The following is a 16019-nucleotide window of genomic DNA, read 5'->3' on the forward strand; positions in this document are numbered from 1 at the left end:
CATGTAACTGACTTTCCTTCCCACTCCCTTTTCAGTCCCTCCTGTAATTGACGGTAACAGTGAGAGAGCGGATCAGTTAACAACAGTTCTGGACAGCTCTATCAACATCGAGTGTGTTGCAACAGGCTCTCCTCCGCCTCAGCTCAACTGGCTGAGAAATGGTCTTCCTCTGCCGGTGTCCTCTCACATACGGCTTCTTTCTGCAGGACAGGTGCTCCGGTAGGTCAGTGGACAGGTACAGAGAAGAGTATGTAACACATAATGCTGCAGTTGAAACAACTTCTGGTTCATACAATCTTCCTTCATGGACTCAATGATGTTAGAGCAATACAACCCCAATATCAAAAACGTTGGGGCGCTGTGATAATTAAAATAAAAACAGAATAAAATAATTTGCAATTTCATAAATCTGTATTTTATTATAATTATATAGAGACACTTTTACCATTTCATGAAAAAAAAATTGCCCACTTTGTTGTTGTTTATTGTTTCTCTTGCATCTCTCAGGATTACACGCACTCAGGTGTCTGACAGTGGCACCTACACCTGTGTAGCATCAAACAGAGCAGGAGTGGACAACAGACACTATAACCTTCAAGTGCATGGTGAGTCTTCAATATTACTCATCATTTCTAAAGAATTAACAACCAAACATGATTGTAAACAATGCTCAGCTTTATCTAATAGTCATTTTTATCTTTTATTACTCTCAGTGCCTCCTGGTTTGGACGGAGCAGGCAGCACAGAAGACGTGGCTGTGGTCAGGGGGAACTTGGCGTCTCTGCTGTGTATTGCTGATGGGACACCGACCCCCTCTGTGTCCTGGCTTAAAGAAGGAGTTGTTCTAAATCCTGACCCCCACCTTAAATTCCTCAACCTAAACACCACTGTTCAAATCATCCAGGCACAGGTCAATGATACAGGACGCTACACCTGTGTGGCTAACAACACTGCTGGTCAAGCCAGCCGCCATTTTAACTTGAAAGTGTTAGGTGAGTTAAAGCAGATCTGTAAATTGTTGATTCTTTTACTTTTTATTAAAACTTTTGTTCATTTTTTTGGCTTGCTTTGTCAGATCCTCCACACATCAAAGGCTCTGATGTACCTGCAGAAGTGTCTGTTGTGGTTAATAATGTCCTTGAGCTTCAGTGCGAGGCCTCAGGTATCCCAGCACCCTCACTCACCTGGCTGAAGGATGGACGCCCGCTGCCACAGATGGACAGCCTTCGCCTCCTCAGGGGAGGGGAGGTGCTCCGTGTCTCCTCAGCACAGGTCAGTGCCACTTCATAGAAATTTTGTCTTCTCAGTTGCCTTATCTTTTTTTATAAAAAGTGATTTTTCTGTTGTTCTCAAGCTTTATCATACTTTTTGGTTTTAGCTGGAGGACACAGGCAGATACAGCTGTTTAGCTAATAGTCCAGCTGGAGATGACGACAAGGACTTCCAGGTTCGAGTACATGGTAGGTTACAGCTACATGTGCTACTTCTTTACTGAACATTACATTGAAATAATACATGGCTTGAGGAATATTACTTGCACCAAAACACAGTTATTTCTTTAACCTGTACTAAATTAAGTGGAAAATATTAACAATTCTTGATATTAGGCAAAAATAACCAGAGTAAACAAAAACAGCAGTTTTTAAATGATGTTATCATTTATTAAGGGAAAAAATCATCCAAACCTATGTGGCTCTATGTGTAAAAAGTAATTGTGCCGCTTGTTAAATCATGAATTAATTGTGATTAACCTCACGTTTTTAAAAGCTGAGCGCAGTTTCACTAGCCACACCTATGCCTGATTATTGCCAGACCTGTTGAATCAAGAAATCCCTTAAATAGAATCTGTCAGACACAGTAAAGTAGGCTAAACAATCTCAAAAAGTAACACATCAAAAACAGATGACAAACAAAGTCATTGACATCTATCAGTCTGTAAAGGAAAGGGTTACAAAGCCATTTCTAGGATCTGTGATTCAAGCAAAACACAGCGAGAGCTATTACCCACAATCAGAGAAAACTTGGAACAGTAGTGAACCTTCCTAGGAGAGGCTAGCTTACCAAAATTACTCCAAGAACCCATCAACGACTCTTCACGGAGGTCATAAAAGAACCCAGAACAACATCTGAAGACCTGCAGGTCTCACATTACTCAGTTAAGGTCAGTGTTCAGCATTCAACAATAAGAGACTTGGCAAAAATGGCAGACTTTTAGGGAAAATATTCTGTGAGCTGATGAGAAAAAAGTTGAGCTTTTTGGAATGTGTGCATCCTGTTACATCTGGTGTAAAACTAACAAAGCATTTCATAAAAAAAACAACAACAAAAAAACGTTATCCCAACAGTCAAACAAGGTGGTGGTATTGTGTTGGTCTTGTGCTGTTTTGTTGCTTAAGGATCTGCCTATTTGCTGTAATCAGTGGAACCATGAATTGTGCCCCCTACTAAGACAATCCTAAAGGAGAATGTCTGGCCATCAGTTCATGACCTCATGCGCAAGCACAGTTGGGTTATGCAGCACAACAATGATCCCTAACAAACCAACAAGTCCACCTCTGAACAGCATGAAAAAATAAAACAAAGGTTTTGGAGTGGCCTAGTCAAAGTCTGGACTTAAATCTGATTGAGATGCTGTGGCATGACAAACAAGCTGTTGATGTTGGGAAACTCTCCAATGTGGCTGAATTAAACCAATTTTGCAAAGACGGGTTGGTCTAACTTCATTCCTCCACAGCAAAGACTCAGTTATCACAAAAGTTGTTGCTGCTAATGGTGGTACAACTAGTTATTAGGTTTTGGATGACTTTTTTCCTGTAATAAATGAAATCATCATTTAAAACTGCATTTTGCATTTGCTTGTATTATCTTTGTCTAATATTCAAATGTTTTTGATGATCTGAATAATCTAAGTTTGACAAATATGCAAAAAAAAAAGAAAACAAGAAGGGGCCAAATACTTTTTCACAGTGCTGTATATCGGTGTCACTCTTTCTTGTTTTCCTGTGACAGTTCCCCCTAACATTGCCGGGGAGACCACTCCTCAAGATGTTTCAGTGCTGCGGAACAGACAGGTGACTCTGGAGTGCAAGTCTGATGCTGTTCCACCTCCAACTCTGACCTGGCTCAAAGATGGCCAACCCCTAAAGGTTAGATATAACAAAAATAACATCTATTATGACTTTAACTTCTTTTCAAATCTAGTTCAAGTTGTTATTTTTTTATGATGCTGCAGGCTTCAGCCCGTGTGCGAATCCTGTCAAGTGGACGCTACCTACAGATCAACATGGCTGAACTCAGCGACAAAGCGCAGTATACCTGTGTGGCCAGTAACGTTGCTGGCAAGACAACACGGCAGTTTAACCTGGCAGTCAATGGTATAGCCATATTATATGTAAAAAAAAATCTGCAATCATTCATTGCAATGAGCTGAAGATGACCACTATTTATCCTCTGTGAAATTTGTCACCTCAGTGGCCCCGACTATCAAAGAAGGCTCTCAGACCGTGTCAGTGCACATCAAGAAGCCAGCCGTGCTGGAGTGCATTGTCAGCGGTGTGCCACCACCTCGCATAACTTGGAGGAAACATGGTGCTATACTGGCAGGAAATAATCCCAGGTAAATACAGAATAAAGCAGTGTTTTGCTTGGTAAGTCTTGACTGAGTGTTTGATGTTTGTTGTTTTCAGAGCAGAAAACTGCATAAACACAGGAGATTGAAATATTTTAGCACAGCTCCATCTTTTTCGTTTCCTCATCGTTATACCTCACCACTTTCTACTGGTATGCAGGTACACATTTGCAGAGGATGGGTCATTGCACATCCACTCTGCTCAAGTGACTGACACTGGTCGCTACCTGTGTATGGCAACAAATGAGGCAGGAACACAACGCAAGAGAGTGGATCTGCAAGTTTATGGTCGGTGGGAAATATTTGCAAGTGAAACATTTTAACTGTTTCTACCATCCTTAAAACAGTCTACCAACTAATTAATGATCCTCTTTTCTTTTCCTCCAGTCCCTCCTTCCATCGCTGATGGCCGCTCAAATGTGACGGTTACAGTTAATGTTCAGACCACGTTATCCTGCGAGGCCACCGGGATCCCCAAACCTACTGTCAGCTGGATGAAAAATGGTCGATCCATCAATACTGACCAGAACCAGAATATGTACAGGTTGATCCAGGTTTTCTCCCTCTCTGTTGTCGAATTTCAGTCTGAAAAATACTCACAAAGACAAAAAATACAAGTACGCCATTGCCACGGCTTAAATAAACGTGTTATAATTTATCCATTCTTATTGAGACTGAATTATTTTGGACCTACACTAACAATCTTCTTGTTTTTTCCCAGATTATTATCCTCAGGCTCTTTGGTGGTTATAGCACCAACAGTAGAGGACACTGCAGTGTATGAATGTGTGGTCTCCAATGAGGCAGGAGAAGACTCCAGATCCATAAACCTCACCGTTTATGGTAACTCAGGATTTATTGAGTGTGGTTGAATTGATTATTTGGTCGGAAATATTCTATCAGTATTTCTAAACAACTTTCCTTTAGCAGAAAGGTAATCTTGTTTAATTCTTTCCCACTAGTTCCTCCATCTATAGCCGATGAACCCACAGAGCTAGTTGTTACCAGACTGTCCCCAGTGGTCATTGCCTGCACTGCATCAGGCGTCCCTGAGCCTACAATCCACTGGAGCAAAGATGGCAGAAAGCTTTCCATAGTGGGACACGGCTACAGCATCCTGCCCACAGGTCAGAATTATATAATTGCAAGGGCGCAGATAACCTGGTAGCTACGTCTATGTGCCCCATGAACAGAGGCTGTTGTGCTTCAGGCAACTGCAGGTTCCAGTCAAACATCTCATTCCCTGCTCTCTCTGTCCACTGGCCTATTTGAATGAAAGGCATAAAAGACCAAAAATAATCCTTAATAAACAATTTATAACTGCAAACTGCAACTGGTTTGCCTATATTTAAAAGCGTGCTCCCTCCTTATTCTACTTCTGTTGCAAATTTTGTAATTCCTTGTATTCTTTATTTATCATGATGATTATATTGCATCTGTTTTCAGGTCAGATAGAAATTACCTCTGCAGAGCTCAGCCATGCAGGACGCTACTCATGCACAGCTAAGAATGCTGCAGGCTCCACCCATCGCAACGTTCAGCTCACAGTGCAAGGTAAGCTCTTATAGTGAAATGAAATATCAACACTCACAATGCTATTTTCAAGTTATTTAAACCCCAAAAATTATTTTCCAACAAGCATATTAGTTTTTCTTTTAAAGTCCATTGTTCTGAATTAATAATTGCTCATGCCTGATTGTAAAATCACAGATTATTTATTTATTTTAATAGTTTATGAGAGGATAATAGATTTTTAGAGATGAAGAGCAGTTCCTTCTTGTTAATCTTATACATATGTATATTTACTCGTATAAAGAGGTTAAATCATCCACAGTATAAATTTCACATTACACATGCTGTAGGTTTTGAATCACTTTGACTTTACTATCTTAGTAGACTTTCCTGAGTGGCATTTTTTCCACATCACTCTCCTCAGAGCTCCCAGTGATCCAGTCCCATCCACCCACCCTGGATGTGATCCTGAATAACCCTATTACTCTGCCCTGCAGAGCCACGGGCTCACCAAGACCCACCATCACCTGGCAGAAGGAAGGCATCAATATACCCACCAAAAGTAAGTAACCCATCTATGTGTGTGATATAAATCAAAAGCAATTAGTCATAAGAATTGTGTTTCTCACTTTATACCAGGTGGAAGTTTCACAGTGTTGCCTAGTGGAAGTCTGCAGATCGCAAAGGCGTCTGTGTCAGACTCAGGAACGTACATATGTGTGGCTCAGAACCCTGCAGGGACTGCTCTTGGCAAGACAAAACTCAGAGTACAAGGTAAGGTTTGCATTTAGACATACTGAGAAATGTTTGAGTGGATATGAATCAGAAACTGATCATTACTAGGATCTTCTTTTGATCTAATAAAGCAAACCATGAGCTAAAAGACTGTTAATTCTTTAGAGCTGATTTTTTTCAAAAAAGAAAAAATTACAGGTTAAAAAAATGATGAAACTTTATTTGATTTTTCCTGGGATTTTTTTCTAAGTTAAGGTGTGAGGGCACTCACTCTTACTGCTAACAAAGGCAGGTGAGGGAATCAACTCAGTGCAGAGTCAGGTGTGTGTGGCTGATTGCCTTGATAAGGACCAGGTGTGAGAGCTTACTTATACTCTTCAGCTCCAGTTCTCTGTGCTGACTCATTAGCTCACCATCAGAGGTAGTGAGGGCATGTCTCTGCATTTTCTCATTGTTCCCATGAATGTTAGTAAACTAAAGCACATCTTAATTCTCCCATTTTTCCCCCTCTTCCAATTAGCATTTGCGATTCTAGTGGTTATCCCTTTGGGGGAAACTTTTAGGACTCCTGGGTCTGCAATTGCATCCCACCTTACCCTTCCCTGACAGACGGTTTGAATTTCACCATAAGAGGAGTATTTTAAATGGTTTGAAATAGATGCACAAGATGTCTTGTTAGAGAATTACTCATGGTGAGATTTGCAAAGAGTCAAGATGCTTCACATTATTCAAAATGGCCATATCTCCATGTATCTCCTTTTCTTCTTGCAGTTCCTCCAGTGATCAGCTCAGAGACTGAATCCTACGTAGCACCTGTGGACTCCTCTGTGACTCTACAGTGTCAGGCAGATGGCTCTCCTACGCCCTCTGTCTCCTGGCATAAGGATGGTCAGCCGCTGAGGGAATCTGTACGCCTGCGGGTGCTCAGCTCAGGATCCCTGCAGATTGCATTCATCCAGCCCAGTGATACTGGACGATACACCTGCACTGCTGCCAATGTAGCGGGAACTGTCAGCCTTGAGATGAGCCTCACTGTACAAAGTAAGTTCATATAAAACTTAACATATTTGTGGTGTTAAAATAATAAACCAGTCCCCCTATAACTTCATCTGTAGTTGTGATAAACCCATTAACAAGTCTTCTTCCAGTCTTTACGTATCAAATATTTCCTTTCATGGTCAAAAACAGTCCAGGTAAGGAGGCAAAATATGTTAAGCGTTTTGTCCAAGGCACTCTGGATTGTATATTTTATAAAGTCGTAACTAATGCCTATCTTCGCAGTCCCACCCTCCATCCGCAGTGGAAACCAGGAGGTAGCAGTGGTTGAAAATGGTCAGGCTCAGCTGACGTGTGTGGCAGAGGGTGTCCCACAGCCCAACTTGTCCTGGGAGAAGGATGATACTAGTCTCACTGAAAGCACAGGCGAGTACACCATCCTGCCCTCAGGAGAGCTAGTCATCGACAGCGCTCATGTAAGTAAACAGTGAATTATCTTCTGCTTTGTTAATGCCTGGATTCAGGCAACAGAAGACTTTAAAATGCTCTGAAATAAGCCACACATGGTGTGTGCCATGCTAAGCTGGTCTCCTCTGCCCCTTTTCACACCAGCCTGATGATGCAGGTGTTTATACCTGTGTTGCTACTAATGAGGTTGGACAGGACAGTCAGACGGTGACCCTGTCTGTTCATACTCACCCCGTCTTCACTGAGCTGCTCGGAGACGTGGCCCTCAATAAAGGAGAGCGCCTCCTGCTGACCTGTGGCGTCAGTGGCATCCCTCCACCAAAAATCACATGGGCCTTTAATAACAACATCATCCCAGGTATGCAGAAAATACAGCATTGCATTTATTATACAAAGCATTTACTGCAAAAAAAAACCCTGTACCAAACAAATTAATGTAGCCCTGTGGGATTTATGTTAATTTGGACTTTAACTTTGTTGCTCTGTTGTCTTTAACATCTTTTTGTCATTGCTTTAGTTCACTACGACCACATGAATGGTCACAGTGAGCTGGTGATAGAGAGAGTGAGCAAAGACGACTCAGGTACATACACCTGTGTGGCTGAAAACAGCGTAGGAACAATCAAGTCTCTTGGCTTTGTCTATGTCAAAGGTAAAACCAAAGAAAACTCTTTTATTCAACTTATATCTACTTACTTCATGTAACTGTTGGCACTCTTTAAGTTCTTGTATGCAGTTTTTAGAAATTTGCAAGCATGTAATAAAGGGTTTATGATATACTATAATGTAGCTGTTAGCCGATACTTATTTTAAAGCATTTAAAATGATTGTGTGCTGAAAGCAAATTCTTTTTTATATGGAGCTTGTAATCAAACTATTGGGATTTTAAGTACCCATGTAAACCCAAATCTCAACCAGGATAAAGTTATGTTTCATAATGTCAAAGAAAGTTCTACTCTCTCTCTCCAGAGCCTCCAATCATTGATGGAGACCCTCACTCCAACCGTATCGAGCCTCTGGGTGGTAATGCCATCCTGAACTGTGAGGTTCGGGGAGACCCCCTGCCCACCATCAGATGGAGCAAAAATGGAATAAACATCCAGATCAACAACCGCATCCGTCAGCTGGATAACGGCTCTCTCGCCATCTATGGCACTGTGGTAGGAAAACCAAAGACTCTGTCAAATGTACAGTTATGTGCATGAGTTTTAGGCATGTAGGGCACTAAGGATTCATCACAGGGCCCGATATGCTAAAACCTGAGGCTGCAGAGGGCAGCCAGAGTCAAGCTCCCAGGTAAAGCTTGACGGCATTTCTTTTGTCTGGGCCTTCTCACTCCTAGTGATCTGCCTGAGACCGCCAATGGTTTTTAGGCTCTTGCGGCATCCACAGCACAACTAGGAGCACGTGGCAACTCTGCTACCCAACCGGACAGTACCATAAAGCAGTGTTTCCAAAACTATTTTTTTCTAGTGACCCACTTTTTACAAGGTATAAGCTATTGTGAAGAAACAACTTTGTTTTCCATACATTATTGGTTGCTAAGTCTGCCTTCTGCACCAACCTTGGCTGGTTGGTTGAGCTGATGGCTAGTGCTAGCTTGGATAAAGTTAAGTCTTGACTCAGTCTGGTCCTGGTGCTCTCTGCTGCTTTACCTCCATCACTTAGGCTTTCTTCGCATGCTCCACCCCTTGGGCCTTTGGTGGCTGTATGCTCTTGAGTGATGAGTTCCTGTTTTGTTTTGTTTTTAGCCAAGCATCAATAACTGAGATGTTAGCTATTTTGCCATCCAGTGGTTGGTAGAGCCTGTTTTGTTATGGTGGAGAGGGTGTTTCCTGTCACATTAAATACCTTAGGAAGGAAATTCTGAAAACTCATCTGGCGACCAAAAAAAATCTCCCAGACTTTGTAAATAAGGGGGTTCTAGGCCATGCTTACTCACCACATTCACCCCTTCCTCCTTCGTATAAGTATGGACTTTGATTTTTCAACAGATTTTTCTCATGCCCCTGGTAACATGCATCCAGTGCACAACTGGGGTCAATTTTTGGCCAAACATGTCTAAAAGTTCTGCACAATACTGTATATCTCAGAATTAGACTGACTTTCCATAAATGTGCCAATATAGCTTAAGTCCAATGTGAGATTATGTGCTCCCATTACATTTCATAGAGTGAAGATGCTGGCGGCTACATGTGCGTGGCAACAAATGATGCCGGGGTGGTGGAGAGAAGCGTCACACTAACCTTGCAGCGTAAGTTTTTGTCACTTTTCTCAGTCCTTGTTAGCGTACAGTCTAATATCTTAGCATATGATCTAGTTTTACTAAATCTTAAAAAAGTAATTCAGTTCAATTATGGTTTTGAGGCTGAAATTTGTTGGATTTTCCCTTCAAAGTTTTGCTCATGAGACCCCTCCCTTCTTCCAGGTGCACCCACCATCACAGTGGAGCCAGTGGAAACTGTGGTGGATGCTGGCACAACAGTGGTGCTTGACTGTCAGGCAGAGGGTGAGCCGACACCAATGATGGAGTGGTCCCGGCAAGGGCGCCCCCTACTGGGAAATGACCGCTTCTCCACCCTCTCCAACGGCTCTCTCAGGATCAGCAGTGCCCAGAAGGAGGACACAGCTGAATATGAATGTGTGGCAAGAAATCTGCTCGGATCAGTGCTGGTCAGGGTCACTGTCACTGTTCGAGGTGAGATGTAAATATTTTTTACATAACAAGCATTTTACTTGACAAAGATAAATGAAAAAGTCATGATGTGATCTTGGTTTTCCAGTTCATGGTGGATATTCCGAGTGGGCAGAGTGGGGTCCATGCAGTGTGTCCTGTGGTGTCGGCTCCCAAAAGAGACTGAGACAGTGTAACAATCCTCGACCTGCCAATGGAGGGCGCCACTGTGCGGGATCACACACAGAGACACGCAGTTGTCAGGGAAAGCCCTGTCCTGGTGAGAGTGCTCTGAAATACCAGACAGACTTTGAAACCTGATCTACTAGCACTTGTTAATACAGAACATCAGTATGTGCTCGAATATGAAAGGGAAACTGTATGTCTGTCCTTCCACAGTGGATGGTAACTGGTCAGAGTGGTCTGTCTGGGAGGAGTGTTCTCGTACCTGTGGTCAGGGCAACAGAACGAGAGTCCGGACCTGCAGTAACCCTCCAGCTCAGCATGGAGGCCGGCTTTGTGAGGGGAAGGCCGTAGAGGTCATTATGTGCAGCGTCCGACCTTGTCCAGGTGAGAAAAGCAATGTGTACCCTGAAAATACAGAAGATGATTGTCAGCTTTAAGGAAATGTCTTATGTGAAAGGATTACATACCACACATACTTTTAAGTCACTTTGCCTGCAATACATTATATATGCCACTTTTTTACCCCCTTTTCCTGCCAGTTTTTGCCTCTTTTTATCCTTTCTTTCCACTTTCAACCTATTTGTGCCACTTTGTCTTCCCATTTTCACCATTTGTAACCAATTTTTGCCACTTTTTCTGCACCTTTTCTCCACTTTTTTCCAATTTTTCACACATTTTGACTCTTTCAACCAATTTTGCCTATTGAAATCAAATTTCACAAATATTTACAATTTATTTTTCTCTTTATCCTTTATGTCTCTTTCTGACCCATTTTTACAACTTTTCTGTCCATATATGCCACTTTTAACTTTTTTTTTTCTGCCAATTTTTTTTCCTTTTCTGCCTCTTTAAAGCCTTTCTTTCTACATTCAAATAACTTTTGCCATTTTTTTCTGCCCATTTCCATGATTTTTTAAACCAATTTCTGCCTCTTTGAACCCATTATGACATTTTCACTCATGTCTGCCACTTTTAACTCCTTTTTGCATCTTTAACCCTGTTCTGCTAATTTTAGCCTCTTGTGCCACTTTGAAACTATTTTTGCCAATTTTCACCCATTTTTGCATCTTTGCATCTGTTTTGCAGTTTTCTTTTCCCATTTGTGCTGCTTTCATATTTATTTAATAATTTTTCTCTTAATGTTTTCACAGTTTATTTCTACTTTATTTTCTGGTATCCAGACATTTGTGCACATTATGGCTTAGTTTCGAAGTCTGACATTATTCTGTTAATGGTTTAGTGCAGTATGCCAATACACTATAAAAGGTAAATCTGTTTTAGAAAAGAGGTTTACATTTTGATAGAAAATGTCAAAGAAAGTTCCACTTTTTACTTTGGAAATGTCCTAATCATTTACTAGAGCCTTGAAGAAGAATTGTACTCCAGGAAATAATACCTTGCATCAGTGGATGGAAATTTGGTTCACAGAGTAATATGATCCGACTAATTGTTTGCACCCCTGCAGTGCCGGGTAACTGGGGGTCTTGGCTGCCATGGAGCCCGTGCAGTGAGACCTGTGGTAAAGGCATGAAGTCCAGAATCCGCCTCTGCAACAATCCTCCTCCAGCATTTGACGGGCCGCAGTGTGATGGCTCAGACACCCAAACACAGATGTGCAAAGAGAGGCAGTGTCCTGGTGAGGACTCAGGGTTCTAGATTTTACTTTATATCTATGTGTTTGCCTCCAGTATATGTTAAAGTGACCTCTATTATTAACTTTAAAAAGTCGAGGCCCATGTGATCAAGCAGCAGCTTCTTCTTTTCATTTGTCAGTGGATGGGAAGTGGTCATCCTGGGTGAGCTGGGGAGCCTGCAGTGTTTCATGTGGAGGCGGGACCAGACAGAGGACCCGTCTCTGTGCTAGTCCTGCTCCTCAGTATGGAGGCCGGCAGTGTGAAGGCAATGATGTGCACATCGACTTCTGTAACAGCGACCCCTGCCCTAGTGAGTCCTAACAACTGTTCATAATTTATATATAAAACATCTGTGAAAAATGTATGCATCTTGTTTTCGGGTTTTATGTTGGTTCATGCTCTTTTCCCTTTACCTTTTCTGTTTGTTGTTGCCTAAACCTGGGTAACTAAACACAACACACAATCTCCTAACCCTTTAACAGTAAGTGTATTTAAGAAAAGAGACAGTCAGTTGGAAGAAAGGACTGGTTTCATGACAGGAGATACAGGATGGATAAGGACACCGTGTTTGCTTTTGAAGGTGCAGGGATCGGCAAGCCCAGAGTTCAGTTTTTGTTTGGTTCGGTTTGAACTCAAAAATAATGACTAGTTTCATTCAAGTCCGTGGGTGTGGGTCAACTCTTGAGTCCAGTAACAAACGAGTTGGCGTCTCCTAATCCTCTCAGTTAAAGGTGACCCAGCAGCAACTTTGCACACACTGCTGGCATGGTACATTCAAGACTATCGTCAATCCAGGGACATTTCAACTCAGCTTAACCCACTGATTATTTCCCACATGAAATTTCAAAACTATTTACAAAACAGAGAATAAAAGTAAAAGATTAGGAACTTTACATTGCCTAATACTCCTAACACTTTGGCTTTACCTTCTTTCTTTCAGTTAATGGTAATTGGGGTCCCTGGAGTAGCTGGGGTAGCTGCAGTAAGACATGTAACGGAGGTCAGATGAGACGCTATAGGACCTGTGACAACCCGAGACCAGCCAATGGTGGTAGAGCATGCACAGGAGCAGATTCTCAGATACAGAGATGTGGAACAGACAACTGTCCTGGTGAGTTGGCACTTTAAAGAACATTAAAAGGACAGATAAGACTATGTTTGACCACAGAAGTCTGTGTATTTACCTTAATACCGGTTAACTGTGCTCTAGCATAGGCTAAACATACTGTATCTGAAAGGTGTCTGTATTTTAAAGGGTCACAAAAGACTGTCATTTAATCTGAGACTTAGATGTCTGTGTTGTAATCTTTTTTAAATGTGTCTACTTTTGTCTTTTGGGGCCTTCATCATGCCAGTTGATGGTAACTGGGGTCCCTGGCAGCCATGGGGAGATTGCTCTGCTTCCTGTGGGGGAGGAGAGAGATCACGTGTTCGTCTATGTAACAGTCCATCTCCTACCAACGGGGGTCGGCCGTGTCCTGGAGACTCTTCTCAGCTGTCCAGGTGTAACTCCCAGGCCTGCCCAGGTAAGGCATTTTTTTCAATAATTTATTGTTTATGTGTGCAGCATTGAAGAATGATTAAATTCTTTCTTTTTTTTAATCAGGTGGACCCCAGAGGGCTCGGGGAAGCATCATCGGGAATATCAATGATATTGAGTTTGGCATCGCCATCCTCAATGCCACCATCACAGACAGCGGGTCAGGCAGCAGAACTATCAAAGCCACTATTACCAATATACCAAGAACATTAGGTAAGTTTTAACAGATTTTTAAACTTTTATGTGTAGGTTTTTCCCCTTTCTGCTCGCCTAAATGCAGCTGGCTCAGTAGATCTTATTACATGAAATTACACTTTTTCTTTCTTCAATTAAAGGTCCTGCAATGAGAAAGCTCATCTCTATCCTAAACCCCATCTACTGGACAACTGCACAGGAAATAGGAGAGGCAGTCAATGGCTATACGCTAACAGGAGGCACCTTCAGGAGAGAGACGCAGGTGGAGTTTGCCACAGGTGAGAATGAACAAGCCTTAGTCAGTCTTAATGTGAGCTTATTATGCAAATACATGTTGTGTTCAATCTGGAGCTTTTGGGTTGTATGATAATTCATTAAATTGTTGATTTGTGGTGTCACTGGGTGTTTGTAGGTGAGATCTTGAGGATGACCCACATCGCCAGAGGCTTGGACTCAGATGGAGCGTTGCTGCTTGACATTGTAGTGAACGGACACATCCTGCAGCTGCCCTCACATGCTGACATCAACATCAAGGTAAAGCAATATTTCTGCAGACTATCTGACTTTGTTTCCTGTTTGGTGTGTTTACTACTAAGTTTAAACCCCACTGAAAATAGAAGAACCCCTAAAAACTCAGTAAGAATAAACACTATGGGCCCATTACTTTCTCTTTTAACAGTCAAGTGGCCGAACTTGTGATTTTAGCCTCATTTGAAATAGTGTATAACTAATCAAGAATCCTCTACAATGGCTTAGCTCAAAGTGCCAGAAATGCTTAAACACTACTTCTCACATACACTTTATTGGCTGCAGGACTACACAGAGGACTACATCCAGACTGGCCCAGGTCAGCTGTATGCTCAGTCCACTCGCATGTTCAGTGTGGACAGAGAGAGCGTTCCCTATTCCTGGAACCACACCATCTCCTATGACCTGTCCAAGGGCAAGATGCCATACCTGGTAGAAACGCTTCATGCCACAGCCATCAGTGCTCACTACCACCCCCTGGAGGAGATGCTGAAGTATAGCATACAAGCTATCATTGCCAAAGGTGAGGAATACTGGACTGATAAAACTACAGAGATTAGAGAACTTCCTTTTTTAAAGTTTTTAATAACGAAATGTTTACATGACTCCAGGCGATCGCAGCAACCAGTGTCCTCAAGGGTTCACTTTGGTGTCAGCTGGGCCGTACTGTGCAGGTAAAAATTAACAATGCCTTTTACCATTTCTAACCTTGTGAGAATGAGTTAACCTACATGGTATTATTTGAGGGTTAATAATAACCTACACTAACTCAACTTTATTTATATAGAACCTTTCATAACAGCATGCAGCCCAAAGGAACTTGTTGAATACTAAATCAGCACAGTCAAAAAATTGATTACAAAAAAATTACATCTAAAATTTATTAATCACAATAACACTGTAAAATGTTTATCCTCAATAGAATAAAGTCCTGACTGGGGCACAGTTATGATGGGATAGAAAAGGGCCCTCCCTAAACTGTTGCCACAAAGTCTGAAGTCTAGCTTGTCAAAAATATTTTGATATTTTGAAGCATTAAGATTGGCCTTCACTGGAGATAAGGGGCCTAGTTCAAACCCTGATGATCAGCCCCATACCATTATCCCTCCTTCACCAGACTTAACAGTTGGCACAATGCAGTCAGGCAGGTAATGCTCTCTTGGCATCTGCCAAACCCAGACTCACCCATCCGTCTGCTGGACAGAAAAGTGTGTTTTGTCACTCCACAGAACACATTTCCACTGCTTCACAGCCCAGTGTTGATATGTTTTACATCACTCCATCCGATGCTTGGCATTGGACTTGGTGATGTGAGGCTTGCCTGTAGCTGCAGCTCCCTCTGCACAGTTTTTGTGCTAACATTAATGTCAGTGGAAGTTCGGAACTCTTCAGCTGTGGAATCAGCAGAGTATTGGTGTCTTTTACCCACCATGCTTACCAGTCGTTGACCCCACTCTGTGATTTTATGTGTTGCTGCTGTTCCCTAAAGGCTTCCACTTTCTTGCAAAGGTGGCATCCATTACAGTATCATGCTTGAATTCAATGACCAAATGACCCATTTTTCATTACAAATGTTTGCAAATGGAGACAGCATGGCTAGTTGCTTGATTTTACACAATGGGTAATGGGTCTTATTAAAACACCAGAATTCAATAATTAACAAGAGTGGCTAAATAATTTTGTCCATAAAGTGTATCAGGACATTTTTTTATGTATGACTTAAGCTGTTGCTGCAGAATCAGTTATGTATCCTTGATTTGCTGCAGATGAGAACGAGTGCGAGGTTGGTAACCCATGCTCTCATGCCTGTCACAACACCATGGGCACCTACTACTGCTCCTGTCCCCGGGGGCTCACCATCTCAGCTGACGGCAGGACCTGTCAGGGTATAAAACGCACACAAATACACAGCTGTTATAAATC

The 16019-nt window shown here is 42.1% G+C and overlaps 1 protein-coding gene across 1 annotated transcript in view; it reads left to right on the plus strand.

Moving 5' to 3' along the window:
- Window positions 1-16019, plus strand: part of hmcn1 (hemicentin 1) — a 120873-nt gene that overhangs the window by 97639 nt on the left and 7215 nt on the right. Inside the window, exons 66-99 of the mRNA XM_041792071.1 lie at window positions 36-219; window positions 508-605; window positions 714-992; window positions 1076-1272; window positions 1379-1460; window positions 3010-3146; window positions 3233-3374; window positions 3472-3616; window positions 3789-3916; window positions 4016-4172; window positions 4350-4471; window positions 4591-4755; window positions 5075-5182; window positions 5565-5702; window positions 5780-5914; window positions 6647-6916; window positions 7157-7347; window positions 7484-7697; window positions 7857-7991; window positions 8309-8499; window positions 9512-9593; window positions 9768-10037; window positions 10123-10293; window positions 10413-10583; window positions 11665-11835; window positions 11973-12143; window positions 12774-12944; window positions 13189-13359; window positions 13440-13586; window positions 13709-13846; window positions 13981-14102; window positions 14382-14619; window positions 14708-14770; window positions 15863-15982. Coding sequence (XP_041648005.1) covers window positions 36-219; window positions 508-605; window positions 714-992; window positions 1076-1272; window positions 1379-1460; window positions 3010-3146; window positions 3233-3374; window positions 3472-3616; window positions 3789-3916; window positions 4016-4172; window positions 4350-4471; window positions 4591-4755; window positions 5075-5182; window positions 5565-5702; window positions 5780-5914; window positions 6647-6916; window positions 7157-7347; window positions 7484-7697; window positions 7857-7991; window positions 8309-8499; window positions 9512-9593; window positions 9768-10037; window positions 10123-10293; window positions 10413-10583; window positions 11665-11835; window positions 11973-12143; window positions 12774-12944; window positions 13189-13359; window positions 13440-13586; window positions 13709-13846; window positions 13981-14102; window positions 14382-14619; window positions 14708-14770; window positions 15863-15982 — 5424 coding nt within the window. The remainder of the gene's footprint in view (window positions 1-35; window positions 220-507; window positions 606-713; window positions 993-1075; window positions 1273-1378; window positions 1461-3009; window positions 3147-3232; window positions 3375-3471; window positions 3617-3788; window positions 3917-4015; window positions 4173-4349; window positions 4472-4590; window positions 4756-5074; window positions 5183-5564; window positions 5703-5779; window positions 5915-6646; window positions 6917-7156; window positions 7348-7483; window positions 7698-7856; window positions 7992-8308; window positions 8500-9511; window positions 9594-9767; window positions 10038-10122; window positions 10294-10412; window positions 10584-11664; window positions 11836-11972; window positions 12144-12773; window positions 12945-13188; window positions 13360-13439; window positions 13587-13708; window positions 13847-13980; window positions 14103-14381; window positions 14620-14707; window positions 14771-15862; window positions 15983-16019) is intronic.

The sequence above is a fragment of the Cheilinus undulatus genome, linkage group 7 (assembly GCF_018320785.1).
Source record: "Cheilinus undulatus linkage group 7, ASM1832078v1, whole genome shotgun sequence".
Taxonomy (NCBI): domain Eukaryota; kingdom Metazoa; phylum Chordata; class Actinopteri; order Labriformes; family Labridae; genus Cheilinus; species Cheilinus undulatus.